The following is a 22,425-nucleotide window of genomic DNA, read 5'->3' as shown; positions in this document are numbered from 1 at the left end:
TATATGTATACATATATATGTAAATATATGGACGAACAAAGTTACATGATGCATATAGTTAATAATATAATTCAAATCTTTCTTTTTTCTTTTGTTTATTGTGTATTTTTTATTTTTGTTAATTTTTATTTTAAATATATTGTAAGTGTGAGTGTCGTGTTTTTGAGCATCTACTTATTAAATATCATTTCATTTTACTCCATATCATTTCATTTACGTTTGCATTAATAATATTAATCAATATTTTCAAAGTACACCAATTACCTACGAAAGTAGCTTTCATTCATTTCGAATTATCGTGTTTCTTTAAATTGACTGTATCAAATATACTGTAAAGTCTAAACAAGTTTGTACGTTTCTCGTCTCTCAGCTGCTCGCTGTCGACTGAGTGGCCATACACTCTCATTTCATTATCGTGGATGGGATCCGAGGAAAGTGCCTTACTATTCTCTGAATTTGAACCTTAGAAATAGCTGTAATTCTTTACACCTTAATAGGGGTACGCGTAATGATTGTAGATATATTGGAAGGTAGCATTCTCCAAATAAAGTTTACTAAAAGAAAATGGACTATATCATTACATAGTATAAAACAAAGTCGCTATCGCTGTTTGTCCATCCCTATGTATGCTTAAATCTTTAAAACTACGCAACGGATTTCGAAGCAGTTTTTTACACATGTACACCCGGGCGAAGCCGTGGAGTTCGAATTTGAACTTTTAGTTGAAAGTTATGTTAGAAAATCACTATGCCACTATATTCTAAATGTGAATTTCATATTAAATTTCCACAGAATATGTTTTTAATATACTCCAACATCAACACAATCCAAAGAATAACTTAGAAAAACCCCGAAGTTATAAAATGGTATTAGTGTAAAATAGTACTAGTGCTAGTTAATTTATAAAGAAAATTATTTATTTTTCTAGCTTAATTATCGTCAAAAGCTTGTCTACAAATATATACCAGGACGAAGTAGCGGGCACCAATAGTTACATATATTTAATACTAGCAGACCCGGCATACGTTGTTTTGCCTTAAAATAAAAATAAAAAATTTAGGGGTGGACTACCCCTAACATTTAGGGGGATGAAAAATAGATGTTGGCCGATTCTCAGACCTATTGAATACGCTCACAAAATTTCATGAGAATCGGTCAAGCCGTTTCGGAGGAGTATGGGAACGAAAACTGTGACATAAGAATTTTATATATAAGATAAGGAACTCAATAAAAATAAATGAAACGTAGTAAAATACCGTGATTTTTCCTAATTGTACGTATATATTAAGCAGTCTTATAAATAGTAAAATCAAAGGTCTCACATGTCCTCAGTTCTAGCGACAATCACGTTGCTCAACGCTATCATACTCCTCGAGCGGGAAATATTATACAGTTTTATAAAAAGTAAAATAAAATTAGAGGTCTCACATGTCCTCTGTTCTAGCGACAATCACGTTGCTCAACGCTATCATACTCCTCGAGCGGGAAATATCATACAGTTTTATAAAAAGAAAAATAAAATTAAAGGTCTCACATGTCCTCAGTCCTGGCGACGGGCACGTTACTCAACGCTATCATACTCCTCGAGCGGGAAATATTATACAGTTTTATAAAAAGTAAAATAAAATTAAAGATCTCACATGTCCTCTGTTCTAGCGACAATCACGTTGCTCAACGCTATCATACTCCTCGAGCGGGAAATATTATACAGTTTTATAAAAAGTAAAATAAAATTAGAGGTCTCACATGTCCTCTGTTCTAGCGACAATCACGTTGCTCAACGCTATCATACTCCTCGAGCGGGAAATATCATACAGTTTTATAAAAAGAAAAATAAAATTAAAGGTCTCACATGTCCTCAGTCCTGGCGACGGGCACGTTGCTCAACGCGATCATATTCCTCGGGCGGACAACGCTCAGCTCGAACGGCGTCTTGTATCCGGGCTCGTCGAAACATGGGAACATTCTCCTAGCGTTGTTTGGACGGAGTTGAGTTGCTGCCACCATTCTACAATTACAGTTTTTATCAATCAAAATATATATTCAAGTAGGTCTATTACAGACTCTTATGATATGTCAAATACCATCAGTTCGGAGTGCTTTCAATTAAGAAGAACTCTGGCAGGAAACTAAGCTCTTATTTTCTTCAAATGAGCTTGTTTATGTTTACAAAAACACAGATTCATTTTTAAATTCAAATTAGAATGAATTGAGTGACCACCAACATATGCTATTGCAATTGTGTTAAAAGCAAATAGTCTAATCAGTGGCCGTAACTCGAACAGGCCAGTTCCCACAAGGAACACCTGTTCACGAGTATGACGGATTATGTAGATGGTAGACGGTTATGTAGAATGGCAAATAAGCTGACGATATGTGTAACCGTCGCATATATAATAAAGTTAGATTAGATACATGCTCATTAGAAAATTTTTCAATAGTCCGTTTCCAAACATTCATACTGATTAAATAAAAATATGAGACCAAGTGACTTGGTAAAAAACCCGTCCTTGTCCCTACAAAACCAGCTATAGCTAAGAAATAATATATATACATAATAATAATAATACAGGAAAATTCAAACAGCGCCACCTAGTTCCAACTTAAGTAAAGCTTATATTATAGGTACTAGACAACTGATATAAATACATACATAAATTTTTTTGTTAATGTATACATAAGAAATATCCAGATGAATATAAACAATCATAGTCATGAATAACAAATGTGAGTACGGTGCAGGAAATCGAACCCGCGAATATCGGAAGTAAAGCGGTGCGCTAAACCACTAGATCACCGAAGCCGTCAATAGACATAACATGAGCAGCATCACAAATATATCATATGATATTCGTGATACCACTGCTTTATTGCTATTCCAGAGAACTACGATGTCATACCTCTAATCCTGTAGTATCTAAAAAAGTCTATTCCAGACCTTGTATTTCTGGTGCAAGAATAACATAGTGTTATGTGATAAATAGAAGAACATATATACCTGCTTAGACTCTTAATAAAGAGACAAGATAATACAACACTAAAATTATCCCAGACTTTAATACTATACTTTAAAATTTTAACACAGCCAGTGTGGTGGGAAGGGCATTGTTATTAATGTAAATTAAGAGTTTACACGTATGACATCTTAGTCCTTTGGACTGAGTGGTACCACGGATGTCACATGGTAAATTGACTGTTTATGTATATAGGCAACGGTTACCACTTACCATCAGGTGGACCGTTTGTTTGCCATCCTAATTACAATAAAGACTGTTGACTTACCAGGCTCCCATAAGATTAAAACAGTTCACATATGTACGTTTATAACTCAATCATGCAGAAGTCAATATTCAGAAGCAAAGTTAAGGTTGCTAATAATGTCAAGTTGAAAAACGTCATGATAAATTCCCAGTACATTCGTCACGATGTTCTAACTGACCTAACCTCGTGTTCATCTTATAATCCTCCACTAGTGCCTCGCCTGCGTAAACCGTTAGCGTAGGCGGGTGCACCATTCCATTAGCATCCGTCAAAAATACAGTAAATCTAACATTGCGCTAGAATAAACCATAAAAACCGAACCATTCCGTTATAATGAATTAAAAAACCAGCCATTACGTGAGTGATGTCTATGATTCTAGACATAACAATATATCTGCCGTTAATATTCGAAAACACTGAACCCTCCGAGCAAATAAATATGAGACGCGTATAAATAACACCCCAGATTTACAACCCACTAAAGAAAGATAAAGGGGTTGAAATTCCGCATCGCCATTCCATCTCGGAGCGATCTTATAACACAGGGTTGAATTAACCTGGCATGTACTGAATATAAATACGGTTATTAGATACATCTTAACTTTGCTTCTGAATATTGACTTCTTCGGATTGAGTTATAAACGTACATATGTGAACTGTTTTAATCTTATGAGAGCCTGGTAAGTCAACAGTCTTTTTTGTAATTAGGATGGCAAACAAACGGTCCACACGATGGTAAGTGGTAACCGTCGCCTATATACATAAACAGTCAATTTACCATGTGACATCCGTGGTATCACTCAGTCCAAAGGACTAAGATGTCATACGTGTTAGTTTTTGAGATCATCGCGAACATACAGAGAGCCAGCAGGGGCATTGTTTTATAATATGTATCTATAGACATGCTTTTAACATAAAGAATAATAATAAAGACAATTCACACAGCGCCATCTAGTCTCAAGTTAAGCAGAGGTTGTGTTATAGGTACTAGACAACTGATATATGTACATATTTGAATCAGAAACATTTTTGGATATTCATACATAATGTACATCGAATACATTAAGACCAAACAAACTCCCGTCCGTTGTTTGGAGTCCAGTCAAATCCTGTCCAACCGTTTTAATGATTAGCAAGAATAAATAACAATGATTAACAAGAATAAAGAATAATAACCCTAGCCAAAGAAATAACCCCGGATAATTAACATAGCGCCATCTAGTCCCACTGTAAGCAGAGCTGGTGTTATATGTACTAAATAACTGATATAAATACTTAAATGTATATTTTTTGTAAATACATAAATAATATACACAGAAAACACCCAGACCGATACAAACAATTGTACTCATGAATACAAATGGTTGCATTGTGCAAGGAAACAATACCACAACTTTGAAAGTAAAGTGTTAAACCGCTAGATCGAGGCTGTTAAAATACTCGAAATATCGAATACCTCTCAACTTCTTGCTCAGTAATATATGTAGACTTGAAGAATGCCTCAGTAGAAGCTGTCTCCAAATTTCCATTGAAACTGAAATCCAGACGACCTTTGGATGATTTGGGTACAACCTTCTCAAGCTGTATTGTAACTATAGGCTTCTTTGGATCAGCTGACAAGTCCTTCACTGCAATTTTCTGTACTTCTTTTCTAAAAATAAGATATACACATCATTATCATTACCTTGCCACTGTCTATTGTATATAAAAAAGAAATACTACTACCCATTCGGAGTGCAGCAGGCAAAGAAAAATGAGCAAAAAGCTTTGTCTATTACTCTTTTAAACATATGGTATAGAACGTTATATTTTAGGTAAAAAAAATATGGAAACAAACTACTAAATAACCTGAACTCAATATGTACGGTCGAGTAACATTAGAAATGACTCTTAATAATCAGAGCAGACCGGTTGTTAGAAGCATATTATCTAATATCTATTATAGATCTACATTAGATAGAGGTCTATTTAGTGTAACAATCCAAATAGACCTCTAGGAAGTCGACAAGGAGATTAAAAGTAAACTATTTACAATATAATATATGTCTTTTTTTATATATTCCCTTACTTGTACCTCTGAAAATAATAAATCTGAATATGCTTGAATCTTTCGAAGAAAACATTACATTATCATATTATTAACCTAATAGTAGAAGAAAGGGGGGGGGGGGAAGACCAAGGCACAGCTACGTGAAGCAAATTATAGACAAAATTGGAGTCGTGTTGTATCAACATTTAAAGGGCATGATGGAAGATGCTGTTGCCACTGTGGAAAATGGTAAGAGCTCCATCGACAAGAGCGTGGCACGTAAATAATGAATTAATGAGTAAAAGAAGGGGAGCAATACGATTTCTCTCATCCAGAATAATTATATTGTCATATTTATTGGTAAAAATTAAAAATACTTACGAGTCGGCAGGTATGTGAGCTCTAACTTCAGTACTGGTTATCTCTATATCATGAGCGGAATGTATGGTGATCTCGTCAGCATCCTGCAGCCATGTAATGTTAATGCTGACGTGGCCTTTAAAGAGACCGTCTTCAAGATACGGCTCCAACTCTAATCTGTAGCCTGTTGGTTCAACGACCTTCTGTAGTCGGCTTTCCATAGCCAATCCATGAGCATTATTGAGGTCTATACTTCTTGTTTTTATTATGTGGAATGCTGACACCTAAAAATTTTGACTCATAAGATATTGCAGTTTAATTGAGGATTAAATGTGTTTTAATGTTTTAATTATATGGGATTAGATAGATAGATAATTCATTTATTGCCAATATAACACAACAAATTACAAATAGGAAAAAAAAATTATTGCGGATTTTATTACTATTTTCTTGCAGGTTTCATTGCATCGTACCGGTTCGGAAATATCATTATAGGGAGATGACTCAACATACTTAATACAACTGGACCTGTTCACACAGTACAATCAAGCTACCTACAAATTAAACAGAACTCGTATTATTGATAATATATCTATAAAGAAGAATATATTTTGATTGTATTTGTCTGGGCGTTTTATATGTGTATTATATGTATTTACAGCTAAAAATGTATGTAGTATTCAGTTGCATAGTACCCATAACACAAGCTCTCTTTAGCTTGGGTCTAGACGGTGCTGTGTGAACTATCCAGGGTTATTTGCTTTACCTGTTCGAACTTCGAGGTGCTGTGGCGACAACATTTAAAAATGGATATGTATATTGGTAATATAGCTCCTATATATATCTAAATCATCCATAACTACTCTCAGTACACTAGTAATTCCATAGCGAGCCTCAAAATAGGTTTTTAACGACGTCAAAAGCCGATAACAAGGTGAGCTTCGAACAGGATGTCAGCACTATAGTGTTGTAGCGGCTATAGGGTCGGATGTGAAACGCTCGGGGCCCCAAACATTCGATACAGAGGTCCCGCATACCATTATGCACAATAAATTCCGAAGAACTCTCCGTATTCAAACAATTTAATCACACTACTACTCGATTATGTAAAACGAACTGTAAATTGCCTACTTTGTACAACAGAGTGAAAAATATTTATTATAGACAATTTATAATTAATTTTATGGCTGAGTATGGAATGACGCGAACCACCCGCCAGTGAAATAAAATGCCTACGAACCACAGATAACATAATATTACATACTACGAACTATAAATTACCGGGTGAAGGGAATTGTTAACAATGTGGACCAATGCTTCCATTGCTAGTACTAGTCGTACCATGTCAGATTGACGTGCAGGCGGTACCCCCTGGAAACCATTGTTATGGATTCCACATGGTTGGTGAATTTGCCACGATGGTCTAACTAACCTGACCTCATGCTTATCATATCATCCTCCACTGGTGCCCCGCCAGAATAAAACGTTAGTGTTCTAATCCATTATCATCCATTAAATAGAAAATAATGTACGTTATACTGTTACACAATTATTTCATCTTTTCAATTTGAGAAAGTAGTGATTTTGAATAAGAAATTACTGCCGAGGTATTACTTATTTTGCTTGAGTATAGTGTATCTGCTTGATTACCTTTGTTTCATCTATTGTAGTCAACAAAACGGCTTCATTTCAGTTTTTCTATTGAAGCGCGACATAATGAGATAGTGTTCACTGTTTGCCACTAACATACAGGTGGGCCGGCAATGTTTTTGCTATTACTATTACATAAAAAAAAATGAGAAATGTCTATGAAATCAAACTACAATACTTTAGTCATAACGCATACCTTATCTGGAGGGAGACAATGAACCACGCTGAAGCACAGGCAAACGAAACAACTCAAGCTGAACATCTTCCGAGCTTCCAGATCTTTGCTCCTATTGTAACAGAAAAAAAAACAAATATACAACACTAAATAAAAAAATAACTAAATAAATACTGTCTATAGTACTATAATAAAAGTAATATTCTGCTAATGCAAGCAGTTCGTGGACTATGTTAATAGTTTATGATCAAATGAACCATTTGGCCAACTACGTCGGTTGAGATGAACTTGCAAGGACCTCAACTAGTACATACAATAATAAATTAATTATTTTTAAGGTGGTTAAAATAATTAATGTATTTTTATTTCTTGATTCAGATGCATTATGAATCTGTACCAAAATAAATCCTTTTTACAAAAATTACGCGGACTGTCATGAAATTTGGCACCGTTAATGTTTATACGAGAAAGAGTGCAGAAAACCAATATTTTTTATAGTAATGCTTAAAAAGATACATTATATCTGTTTGAAAAAACATTTCTACCATATTTTTGAAACGCAAATATACACATACGTGTATAAATTTAATATAATAATAATAAACTTTTTCTTGCGTCCCTCATAAAAAATAAAGTTACATATACTAATAATGGACTAATAGATATAAACATATTATTACTAAGTGCAAAACAGAGGTAATAATGGGCGGCCTTATCACTAAACAGCTATTTAGTCTTTGACAGCAGAATCTGAATAAAGTTTAAACTTAAAAATCATTACATTATGGTCGAATTTTGGGCATCGAGTGATTGGACAAGTAATGATCTCTTTCTAATTTACTGAAATGAGTATGCTACAATTATAATGGATGACAAATTAAAAAAAACTACTATACAGGAAGCGAGTTAGGAGAGTAAACTAACCGCAGTCGACTTTCCTAATTAAATACAGACTTCCTTAAAGGTATTCATATTATACGCCAAGATACTAAAAATTGTTTAATTAACAAAATGTTTCAGGTTTCAGAGCTAACCAACGCTAACTGAGCTAATGAAATACGGCGCTAGAATTTTGTTATTTTTACAGTATAGATACTTTCACAAGGGAGACAGCTTTTTGACGACGATTGACGACCTCAGTGGTCTAGCGGTCTAGCACACCTCTTTACGACCGATAGTCACCGGTTGGATTCCTCGCACGGCACAAACATTTGTATTCATGAGTATGATTGTTTGTATCGGTCTGGGTGTTTTCTATGTATAATATGTATGTTTACAAAAAAATCTATGTATATGTATCAGTTATCTAGTACTCATAACACAAGCTTTAGCTAGCTTAACTTGGGTCGTAACTTGTCTTAACTTGGTGTGAATTGTCCTGAGATTATTATTATTATTAGCTTTTGTAAAAGATGTACATACTATAGATTAACATTACTAATATTATAAATGTAAAAGTAAGGATATTCATCATGAAATTTTGGACAAATATTCTTAGAGGTATTAGAATGAACATAGGATACTTTTTGACTTAATTAAAAAAAAAAACAGATCTGGGAAGCCGCGGATAACAGCTAGTAGTTTATATATGTGGTTAGTGGATAAATTAGCTAAGTCCAGATTATGGTGCTACGGTCACGTCATAAAAAGACTGGAAGACCATGCGACTAGAAAGATACTAAACGTCAATCCTGAACAAAAGAAGCATGAAAGACCTCGACTTATATGGATAGCCGCCATGGAAAAAGATCTTTCATGTGTAAATATACATCCACCGACGATCCAGACAAGAAGATTCTAGAAACGAATGATTAGGAGATTCGACTCCAATTAAGATGCGATAAAGCTGGATTGCTGGATAAAGAGTAGAAGTCTGGTTGGTGCTACGTCTTCACTAATGGATAAATACACCTTCACTAATGGATAAATTCGTTTAAATTTATGTCCTCATATATTTTTTGTTTCTCTTTGCCTAAACAGTTATAACTGAATTCCAACAATTTTTTTTAATTATTGTTCCAACGTTGTATTGTATTGGCCTCTGTGGTCACAGAGTAATTAACAACACGTTTCAAGCATGTGAGAGTTTACCGTCCTTTGAGATTTGAACCAAAATTGATATATCAATCAAACTTGATATTTGATTGATATTTCAATTTTGGTTCAATCAATCATTTTATTTTGTGACAATTGGTACATAAAATATAGTGTTAAATTACAATTTGGTACAATAATTAATAAATAAGATTTAATTGGACTATAGACAATGAAATAACCAAAATAAAACATCATTAACAATCACTACCTACTCATCCAAGAATGTATTTAACAACCTAAAGAGAGATTTGCAAAATTTTACACAATTAATATTTTGTTTACAATAAAAATTGTATTTATTGCAAAGATTGTTACATAGATTCATACCAAAAATTCCTTTTATTTTGTTCCAAGCTGCAATAGATCGGAGGCCTGTATTAGTCTAAATAATTAAAACATGTAGATTATAATGATATAAGGTTATCTGTAAGAGATCGCATTGCGATAAGGTGCCTTTTGTTTGCACATTTTTCTTTTTTTATTTGTTATTATTATTATTGTTAATATAATATCGCAATGCAGCGGCGAACTAAAATAAAGAATAATGAACAAAATAAGATTGTATCAAAAAACATGACATACAAAGAACAGTTTTCTAATATAAATTTAAAAATAAAAATATCTAAGGATTTCGCGGCAGTTGATCGCCATAGTGTTGGCGACCAACTGCCTCAGTACGAACTTGTTAGTGTTGTCATTGGCTGAACAAAAATGTACTTCTATTCTAAATTTTTAATTCTGTTATTTTACATTTCTTTTACTTCCATTCTTGATAATCCTTCAAATACAACTTCGTTCTCTCAGTATTTTTATTATATTGTTATTTACCTATGAAAAACTAAAACTACAACAGGTAGTGCCGACATCAAACTATACAAATCAAATCATGAACTATTTCAAGTTACTCATCTACGTACGTTTTTAGAGTCTGTATTAAAGCAGTATTCACCCAATACAATATTTAATTTACAATAATTTCATACAAATTCATAGTCATACTTATAATAAAAATTAAATTTAGTTCACAGAAATTTTATTTACTAGAATTTATTTATATAGGCACAGAAGTATTGGTCACTTACGTAAATAATTAAATCATTGTCATGAGTTCTATATTGACATTGTACGAATATGTACTAAATACTTATAGATGATAAATAACTATTACTCAGTTTCAATACACAGAGAACAAATTAGTTAGTTATAGCACAGGTATTTCATAAAACCTTATCTAATAGGATAGATATACTCCTAAATACTTCTGTTGAAATGTGTGTATAAGATAAATCCATTCATTTTCAACAAGAAACAAATAAGTAAGTCCGGTACACCCGTCCCGTGTTCGTCCTTTTCATTGAATTTCATTAGAGTTGGCACAAATTATAGCGCGAAAATATTCCTTATTCATTTCAAAATCGTTCCAAATTTAAACAAAAGTTATCTTTGTCTATATAAGAGGTATATGCCAGTATCTTTTTTGTTTTACTGAAATGAAAGCAAAGTCCTTTCAGACACCGTGCCGGCTAGCTAAATATACCTATTGAATATCCAATAGCATCTATTATTACGTTCTTAAACGTACAGTAATTATATCCATGGCGTATTATTAAACCTAAGCGGACACTATATTAATGTTTATTAATTATATAGCTAAACCCACAGGTATAATGAATTCCAGAAGCTCTATGTCACATATAATAGTGATGCAATTCGATGAAATCATTTTACAATTTATTTACGTCTTTTATTATTCATATAGCAATATAAATGTTAGGGTTAAAAATATATGTAGGTTTACATATATGTAATAAACAAATAAATACAGCTATCAATGCAAAGAAATGACACGGTTATATTCATATTATAATAATTGATAACATTTGATTGATTGGTATTCTCTGACCATGAGATTGTAAGAAATATAAGAAAGGTTAGTAGATAAAAGAAAAATCTAAGAAAAACTACTATCAGTCGTAACCAAATTGACTTGGGACATATCCTAAAATACTTTTTTCTAAGAACATAGTTCGAATTTGGTAAGTATATTGCGTAATGTACATGAAAAAAATAATCGACTTGAAAACTTCTTATTCTAATAGGAATACATACTACAATAATTAGGTCAACTGGCCATTTAATCTACCTACCAATGAAATGTAATTCGAGAAACATATTTATGTAATTACAATAATCATCTAAATAAAAGAATCAAATTACCTATAGTTACAATAAACTTGTAAAAAATTAAAATAATAATATGCAGATGATGATGAGAGGTAAATACCTATATTTACCTCTCATCATCATCTGCTTCTTCCTTATCCCATTTATTTGGGGTCGGCGTAATATGTTTTTCTCTTCCATTCATCTCTGTTCGCAGTCATTCCGTTATTTACTCCCTTTCTCACCATATCATCTTTCACACAGTCCATCCATCTCTTTTTCGGTCTTCCTCTACCCCTATAACCATCCACATTCATATGTAACACCGTCCTTAGGATATGATCTTCATTCCTACGCATTACATGTCCATACCACGATAGACGATTACTCTTTAACCTCTCTGACATCGGTGCCACTTTCATACTTTCTCTGATGTATTCATTCTGTATCATGTCTTTAGTTGAAAATCAATATAAATAATGTGTATTAAACACGAAAGTTTAGAAAAATGTAACATAATAATTCCAAATTTCAAACTCAACGCAAATTGTTTCTGAATTCTGAAAATAAAATAGAATAAATTATATAGTCATGCACCATAGAAATAAATTTTAGATGGCACATTTCATAATAAGTATTATATAACCGTTATTTAATAACTTTTTTATCACAGTAACTACGTTAAATCTAATATCATACGAATCCCTTGAAATCCTACCCCTAAAATAATCTCTCCTGTCCCTAATCTGCTCTTTAAATAAAACTAAATAGTTTGGTGTACAAATTAGGATTTTAATTGGCTTAAGTTATGTTTGAAATGCTTTTGTTTTCCATAGAGATATATATTTGAATGTTACTATTAGGTATATTATAAACGCGAATGTTGTGAGTATGGATGGACAATTGAATCTTTATTACTTTATCAGTAATATAGCTTCAGAATAAATATAGACCCGCAGTTTCAGTTTCAAGTTTGTTAGTATGGATGGATGGATTTTTATATAACTTTTGCGGATAACTATTGACTACAGATTTTGATGAATCTTTATAGCAATATAGCTTGTACATTAGAATTACAAATATGCTACAAATTTCATGCGGGTAAAACCGACGGCAGCTCAATTACTTATAATTGTTAGAGAAATATTGTTGAATATAAATTATTGTTGTTATATTTTTTATGATGTTGAGCACAGAGCCCACAATGTAACATGCCAATACCTAGCACGTCAATTGACTAAAAAGCAGATTGCCCAACCATGCCTAGATATTATACATAATTGCTTAAATGTATGTCGTCTATAAATCAAAATACATCAAATTATTACCGGTCTTTTAGGAAATAAATCCTTCTTTTCTAAAAGAGTATCGTATCAGTAAGAAAATATGTCACGTGAATTTTTTTTTATGTAGGTACGTGGCAGAAAGTTTCTAAAAAAATGCGCTACAGAGCTGTTCATCGAGGTGGTTGGGAATTTTAATTAGGAAAGGGCTGTTCTATGATGAATTTCAACAGCTGATATTAAACCGTACAATCCCTTAGGACAATCCAAATAGCAATCAAATTGTATATTTAAATATCCATAGTACATATCCCATATATATGATTACATCTTAATCTAAATAATATTGTAAACTCGATATATATATGTATAACTAGCTGATCCCGCAAACGTTGTCATATATATTAATATAAAAAATAGTGGTTGGTGACAAAAGTATGAAAATTTAGGGTTGTATGTATTTTTAATGCCATATTATAAAAATATAAAAAATAAATGTTAGAGGTAGACAACGCTTATCATTTAGGGGTATGATAAATAGATAGTAGCCGATTCTCAGTCCTACCGAATATGCATATGTAATTTCTTTAATATATAAATTCATAAAAATCGGTCAAGCCGTTTCGGAGGAGTATGGTAACTAACATTGTGACACGAGAATTTTATATATAAGATAATATGGATGTTTGTTACTCTTTCACGCAAGGACTATTGTACGGATCTTTATGAAACTTTACAGTAATATAGTTTATGTATCAGAGCACAGCACAGCTAGTAACCAATAATACTCGTGTTATAAATTGATTTCTGTCTGTAATACACGCAATCAAAAAGTACTTTACTGATTACGAAAATTCTTACATCTTCAGTAAGCTACTAGTTACAGTACTACAGTAAGCTACTACTAGTTGTCAGCCAGTGTCATAGGCAGTATTTTTTATATATTTTATAGTATTAGGTGTTATTTTGAGGAAATCCATTTCACTACTTAATGAATTTGTATTATTTTCTTTAATTCCGCTAAATTTAAGCGGAATTAAACAAACTATTTATTAAATTATTTTCTTTAATTTTTCTAAATTAGATATCCTTAAAGTAATTGCTTCCGTGCGAAGTAGGATCGTGTCATCAGTACGTATATAAATTAAATTAATATCATCTATAAGACCTTGAGGGTCTTGAAGAGCATAAAAAAATACATTGTCGTACTCACCAGACGGTGGTTCCAGGCTCGGAGCGCGACTGCGGCCTGTTCCCTCCTCAATCCCGCTCAATTGCCAGGATGTAGCTCGTTGGCATTGATGACACACTGATTGCGATTGTTATTGCTAATCTTATTTACCTCCCATTGTGACGTTAATGCTAATTTCGGTGCTACGGACATGACACGTGAACGCCCCGCATTCCCAAGGTATGCTTTCATAATCATTATGAGGGGGGGAGGATTGTTCGTAACGTGGTATCCTCGGGGTAAATGTCATACCAGATGAAAAATAAAACGAGGTAACCTCCAGATGTTTCTTTGGTAGTTAATTTTTAGAATAATAATGTATCCTTACGTCAAGCCTCATTAAGATCCATTCAGGCGTAAAAAGGTGACAAATACACCGACGATTGTTATTTTTTTTTAACTTTAGCGTTTAGTACACATTATAGAGAGAGGTAAATATGTGCTTTTATTTCCCATAAACTTATTTGTGTTTAAACCTGTTTTTATCTATATTATAACACAGACGATTTTCTCAATACGTAAACCTGTGTAAAATTACATAAATATCTAATCTTATTTATATAATTAGCCCAAACAAATATAATTTATTAAGTACTGAATTAAAATATTCATCATTCCTCAAGTGGGTTAAAAATGTCTAATAATTTTATTATTATACAGTAGCTGTGCCCACGACTTTGTCTGCCTTGAATAGTGATATTGGCCAAATAAGGAAAATATATTTAGATAGATTATAACCCAAAACAGTTTCACCGTTCTATTTATAAAATGACAATACTTTCATACAACCTTTGATCTTTGATCTTTGATTTGATTTCAATCCCTTACAACTTTTTTTTCGCACTTAAAAGTAGACTATGCAATTTCTCAGGGTCTAGTCTATTTGTGTAACAAATTAAATTTAAATCTGTTCAGTAGTTTTGACGTAAAACCGCGACAGAGAGACAATCAGAATTATTTTTGCATTTATAACATTACTATAGTAAGGATTTGTATAAATATCTAACATCCTCGGGTACTGTTATATATATTTATAACTTATCAGATAAAACGATTTGCCCCTCTTCAGAATACGTTAATTCGCCAAATTTTAACAATAAATCAGAAATTTCATGTACTTGGTCCAAGCAAATGTAATTTAAGTACTGAAATAAATCATTCATCATTCCTCAAGTGAATTAATAATATCAAATAATTTTATTCATTTATATTGGACAGTATTGTAATACATGTCTATATGTACCTGAGTGTTTACATATTAACCACTGCCAATTTTTAACAATAAATAAGAAAATTCATGTACTTGTATTTTCTGTAATTGGTCCAAACAAATGTAATTTAAGTACTGAAATAAAACATTCATCATTCCTCAGGTGAATTAAAAATAATAATTTTATTCGTTTATATTGGACAGTATTGTAATACATTTCTATACGTACCTGAGTGTCTACATATTAACCACTGCCAATTTTTAACAATAAATAAGAAAATTCATGTAATTGTATTTCCTGTAATTGGTCCAAACAAATGTAATTTAAGTACTGAAATAAAACATTCATCATTCCTCGAGTGAATTAAAAATGTCAAATAATTTTATTCGTTTATATTGGACAGTATTGTAATACATTTCTATACGTACCTGAGTGTCTACATTTTAACCACTTAAACGTTAACTACATACATATGTAAATATCCTTTCAATTTTCACGGCGGAACCAATACACGTCTGTGGAATATTTTTACATTATATCTTACTAATATTATAAACGCGGAAGTTTGTGAGTACCGATGCATTGTTACTCTTTCACGCAATAACTACTCAACGGATTTTGATGAAACTTCACAGTAATATAGTTTATTTATAAGAATAACACATAGGCTATAATTTAATAGATAGATTATATAAATTCGACGAAATTTATATAATCTATACATATAAATAAAATTGGAGTGTCAGTTTGTAACATTGAAATAAAAGTTTTTTACTAGAAGCATATTAATAACGAAATAAATATAAAAAGCATAGTAAATACGGAACATACACCAAAATAATTTTTTTTACAATCTGTCTGTCTGTCTGTTTGTTCCGGCTAATCTCTGAAATAGCTGGTCCGATTTTGACGGGACTTTTATTGGCAGGTAGCTGATGTAATAAGGAGTAAGTTAGGCTACTTTTATTTTAGAAAAATAAAGTTAAATTCCACGCGGACGAAATCGCGGATGCAGCTAGTATTATATATATATATATATATGTCAGGAAACTGTGATGCAGACGACGCTGCACGGGACAGCTAGATCAGTTATTGTTTTGCCAAATGGAACAAATTGTCAAATTGACGTTATTTCTTTTACGTGATATCTCCGCTAAGTGATTATTAATATGATTCTTTTTGACGTTTCTCTTCTTTTATCCATGGTTAACCCATATTGTTAAGAGTCCCATTCTGTACTAAGGTAGACTTTATGAGAAATCATCTATTAGCTTTAACACAGTGTCACCAATTAACTAAGCTACTAAGACACAAGCCTGCGCGTTCACCGCGAAGAAAACTCCTTTTGCTGTGGCTCCTCAATTTCAGAACACGTCCGTTACCATCTCTAAGAGTATTGGGATTCTCGTTGTCGACATCTCTAGTACTGTTGAGTTCCGCAGTCATCTGGAAGAAAAGGTAAAGCTGGCGTCCAAGAAGCTCGGTGTGCTCAATAGAGCGAGCCGGTACTTCACTGCGGACCAGAGACTTCTCTTATATAAGTCACAGGTTCCGCCGCACATGGAGTACTGCTCTCATCTTTGGGCGGGAGCACCTGGATACCAACTCGGTCCTTTTGACTCGGTTCAGAGACGTGCTATGAAAATTGTCGATGATCCCAATCTCTCTGGCGGTATCGAGCCACTTAGCTTGAGGCGAGACCTCGCCTCGCTTTGTGTGTTCTACCGATTATACAACGGACTGTGTTCTGAGGAATTTTTCGACATGATGCCAACAGCCACCTTTTACCACCGCACCGCTCGCCATCGACAGGGAGTTCATTCCCACTCACTGGAACCAAGTAGTCCCGAACAGTGCGGTTTCAGAGGAGTTTCCTCCCGCGTACACTTAGATTGTGGAATGAACTTCCTGCCGAGGTTATCCCACGAGACTACAGCATGGGGTTTTTCAAGAAGGGTATATTAAGGTTTCTTAAGGGTCGGCAACGCGAAAGTGATACCCTGGTGTTTCAGGCGTTCATAGGCTACGGTAACCATTTACCATCAGATGGGCCGTATGCTTGATTGCCACTACCGTAGTATAAAAAAAAATTCAGTCAAGCAATCTGCTTTGTAGGCTGTGTTTATAGACAAGGGCATATTAAATTGATTTATGAGTAATAGTAAAGGAAGGGGATTTTTAGTTATGGGGACTGATGACCGACCGATCGCGGTACCAATTTAAGTTGACCTCTACGCGGTTCCCTCTGGAAATTATCGTCGTTAATTTCTCACAATAAAATAAATACCTGACCGGCTAAATGACCTAACCTCACACTTATCTTATCATCCTCCAAAGGTGTCCCGTCAGCGTATATCCTTAGCGCTGACGGGTGCACCATTCCATTATCATCTATTAAAAAAATCTCTTACTAGTTTCCAACGCTGACGAGCTTGTTTCCCACCTACTCAATACGCTCACAGGATTTCATGAGAATCGGTCAAGCCGTTTCGGAGGAGCATGGGAACGAAAACTGTGACACGAGAATTTTATATATAAGATAAGACTATCAATTTTAAAAAAAATTGTATTAGTTGTTAAGTATCCATAACACGCTTTGCTTAGATTGAGACTAAATGAAGTTGTGTGAATTATCCTGAAATATTATTATTATTATTTTGACTCGACTGCTTTTCTGTACATCTTCTATTTAATACTATTAGTATAGTACTATTAGATCCCAGGTCTCCAGTGTAATCTTCAATAATTAAAAAAAAATCCTATATCTATATATATATACATTTATCTCTTCTATAGTTCTCATATCCACGGTACGGGAAGTCCTTTCTTTCACATTGTAGGTACGTCAGTTTGAATTTGATCCGTATGATGTCACAATAATACAATTTATGTACGTACAGTCGATTGCATATTTAATTACCTTATGTAGCACTTTTATATTTAATGCTACTTTTTTCTGTTGTGATTTCGATTCCCACACAATATATTTGTATTCATGAGTAGGTATGTGTGTGTCTAGGTATTCTCATAGAGAGGAAAGTGTTAGTGAAGTACTGGATGCCTTATCAGTCAAATCGGAATTAACAAACTTTGACCATTTTATAACATTGTCAATAAATATCGATGACCTCGGTGGTCTAGCAGTTTAGCACACCACCATTCTACCAAGGTTCGATTCTTCACACGGTAAAATTCAAATTGTTTAAGAGTTTAAGCTGTACATTCCCACAACAGACATCAAAATAGAAGTACCTATTATTTTTGAATACATTTATTATTCAACTATATAACTATGTAGCTGACTGTACAACATCAATCATAGATACAGGACGGGTTGGTACCTAATACGACGTCAATAGTATGACAAGTCAATTTATCACATACATCTTCAGACTTCGGTCCTATTGTGTTCCAATATACACATTACGAAACAGACCCGCTAAGATTGGCTCAATTTTTATCAAATCAAAATATATTTATTCATGTAGCTCTATTACAGACTCTTAGAATATGTCTAATTTACCACCAGTTGGGAGTGCTTTCGAGCTAAGAAGAACTGACAAGAAACTCAGCTCATATTAAATTATAATATATTATTAATAAATTTATAATAAGTTTCTCTAATATTAAACATTGATAAGTTTGTCAATAGGAAAAATCTATACCTCATAATAAAAGTCAAAATTGTAATTAAGTCCATGCATTGTAGTCATTCAAACAGTATATTACTTAATAAGCTTTTTCGTAGTGTCTTTTCCACATGTACCTAATTTAAATTTCCCTTCATTTAAATTAAAAATCTGTGCAATAAAGATTATTTATTTATTGCACAGATAATACTTGTTACATACATTACACAATACAGAGCAATATTGCACAACATTCTGCATTCAAATATTTATACACGGCCTTATTACTAGACCTTATAACTTTTTATTTTTAAAACAATCAGAAAATAAAATTATATGTGAAGTAATAAATGAAAATTGTACCCAAATGTAACAACCACTGTTTTGGGTTCTATTAATTTATATATAACTAACTGTGCCCGCTTTATATTTTTAGCCTTTGTGTTAATCTGATGTACAAGTTATATTACTGTAAAGTATTAAAAAATCCATTCAGTACTTTATGCGTGAAAGAGTAACAAATACCCATCTATACTCACAAACTATCGCGTTTATAACATTAGCACAGAAATAGAAATAGAATAGAAAATAGAAACATAATATTACATATATTAGCTTACCCGCAACTTAGCCCGCGTTGAAAAGGGACCTTGGCCAAATAAAGCCAATGAAAAAATTTCATCGATCTAGCTTCAAAAATGATGAATTGCCATACAAAATTTCATCCCTTACTTTATTTTACCCACTTAAGAGTACAATTTTTAGTTTACTTGCTTTATTTAATCAACAGCCTACAAAATAAATTTCAAGCTTCTAGCTTAAAAATGACGATATACTATTTTCGATTTCCAACTTTTGATTTACCCTTTCAACCCCTTACAATCCCCATTTCGCATTAAAAAGTATTCTATGTCGTTTCTCAAGTTACTATTTGTGTACCAAATTTCGTGTAGTTTTGGCGTGAAAGCGCAACAGACAGTTAATTCGCATTTATAATATTAGTAAGGTATATTAAGATAGGTATCAAATAAAATAAAATAAAATACGAAGTTTAACAATTGTGTGCCAGATACACGTATGGATTTCAGAACATTTCGCTTTTATGTCCGCGCAATAAAATAAATCTCGTATCAGAATTACAACTTTTGCATCTGTTTCCATCAAAATAAATTCGCTATTACAGTTTTAAGCGTTTTATATAATGCATATATGGATGAATGGATGTGGCATATCGAATTTATTGCATTATTTTTAATTTATTATCCATAAAGTTCATGGGTTACAGCTTAATGACATTTTATCTCGTATACTTACATAGTTAGGATTTTACAGTAACTACCAAAACGCATTGATAACTTATTCAGTGAGTACAGTCTCAATTTTGTTTTTATTAATAACTAACTGTGCCACAATTTGTATCAGTCTGGGTGTTCTCTATGTATATTATATATGTATTTACAAAAAAAGAGTCTATGTATTTATATCAGTTGTCTAGTAACCATAACAAAAGCTTTAGCTAGCTTAACTTGTGTCTAGATGGCGTTGTGTGAATTGTCCAGATATTATTATTATTATGACAAGAAGCGTCTGGGAATTGTCTAGAGATATTATTGTACAATTACAGATAAGATAATATTACGTGTCGACTAACTACTACTTAAATAACTATGTACAGTATGATACTTAAGTATTTTCTTCATCATGCAGGAGGTCGTACTGGTCACATTATTAGATTAACGCTTCCTTTACGTGATGAGTAGTGATGATATCAGATACATTATCACATCACACCTTTATGCCCTAGGGATTCAGTTACCTACACTATAATTTAAAAATTAACGCTTCGGATGGACAAATCCTCTCATAAATGATACTTGTGATACTGTATTGTGTTTGGGGAGAAGATTTTTATTCATAGAATTCATGAAATAATTTAATATGCTATTGTCGTTGATCTTTTATTGTATAAATTTTATTCTACATATTAAAAAAGGACACTTGCAAAGCGCCTACTAAAAACTGCACACAATAATCTGCGCTGAATGTAGTCACGTATGGGCACAGTAGAATTTTTTTACACACAGATTTTTTCTATTGATATATCTAGGACTTTTTTGGATGATAATGTAATGATGTCCCAGTATAACGGTATAAGCAGGAGGAGCACCAGCTGCGGAGGATAAGATGAGCTTAAGGTCAAGTTAGTTAGCCCATTGTGACAAATTGCAGGATGGTTTCCAGGAAGAAAATCTGTGAAGGTCAACCTGACATGGTACATTGCTAGTAATGGGGTCATCAGTCCACATTACTAAAAATACCCTTCTCCCCAGAATTCAGGACTATGGCAGGTGATTGTCATCGAATAGCTTACCAAAAGGACCTTCTGCCCTCATACCGCGATTAAATTTTTAAATTTGTATGGTATATGGAAACAGGAAGAAAATAATAAAATTTGATGACACGAGGTTGAGATGAGATAATAATTGTCTCATCTACTACAATGAACAGCATTATAATGAGTCAGAAACACCAGACCCTTAGGTCACTTTAGAAGATTGCTATAAGTAATAACGGCGCCATATTGTATTTATACAAGTGTGACTTTATAAAATGGTCATGTTTTTTCTTTCTTATAAATTAAGTATTGTTCCATGTATTTATATATCAACTAAGATAGCAGTTGCCGCTATCTTAGTATTGATATATAAATACATATTAGTCACTAGATCTTTCTTTGACTTTTTCGGCTATAAAATCGGTAATCCAAATTTTTTAATACACGTACCCATATTACTACACTTATCGATAAATAATGAGATTGTTATATAATAAATAATACAAAATCTATTTTAATTAATTACTAATTTTCATACATAATTAAATTGTATTAAAACACTATTTTTTAATTTTTTAATTAATATTTTTTCCTTGCGGTCAGTTAAAATTAAAACGAAGTGATTAATTGCTTACTATGACTATCATATTGGACACATAGATAAGTTGGTTTTCTTTTGACAATCATCAAATAACGGCCTAAAGAAAACTAAGTGATTAACTTGAGTCACAACCATTTATTGAAACAGATGAACATTTCAGATAATTAAATGTAACTACAATACAAATACTAAGTAGGTAGATATTGTAGAAACGAAATAAACAATAATGCAGGTGTCTTTACTTACAACGTGCCTTTTCAATTGACAAGGTTGTGTAGCGTCGCTACAAGAAATTTTGTTATTAAAATTACATGAAATAGTGTTGGTGTGTTATTACCGCCATAGATTCATTTCGCGCCAACTGAACTCGACGCTTCTGTTTATTTTTATTTCTTTTTTT

At 32.7% G+C, this 22,425-nt stretch overlaps 1 protein-coding gene across 1 annotated transcript in view; it reads right to left on the bottom strand.

Annotated features, from left to right (window-relative positions):
• LOC131844744 (aminopeptidase N) overlaps nucleotides 1-14,273 on the bottom strand; it is a 33,492-nt gene extending 19,219 nt beyond the window's left edge. The window contains exons 1-5 of the mRNA XM_059193703.1: nucleotides 14,232-14,273; nucleotides 7,497-7,587; nucleotides 5,672-5,934; nucleotides 4,718-4,912; nucleotides 1,853-2,008 (exon numbers count right to left, since the gene is read on the bottom strand). Of these exons, the coding sequence (XP_059049686.1) occupies nucleotides 1,853-2,008; nucleotides 4,718-4,912; nucleotides 5,672-5,934; nucleotides 7,497-7,562 (680 nt within the window). The 5' untranslated portion in view covers nucleotides 7,563-7,587; nucleotides 14,232-14,273. The remainder of the gene's footprint in view (nucleotides 1-1,852; nucleotides 2,009-4,717; nucleotides 4,913-5,671; nucleotides 5,935-7,496; nucleotides 7,588-14,231) is intronic.
• Between the last annotated feature and the right edge of the window lie 8,152 nt (nucleotides 14,274-22,425).

The sequence above is a fragment of the Achroia grisella genome, unplaced genomic scaffold (assembly GCF_030625045.1).
Source record: "Achroia grisella isolate CSIRO2021 unplaced genomic scaffold, CSIRO_AGI_Agris_v1 utg413, whole genome shotgun sequence".
In the NCBI taxonomy this organism is placed as follows: Eukaryota; Metazoa; Arthropoda; class Insecta; order Lepidoptera; family Pyralidae; genus Achroia; species Achroia grisella.
The sequence above is the reverse complement of the archived record's forward strand: the minus strand, read 5'-3'. Positions and strand labels throughout refer to the sequence as shown.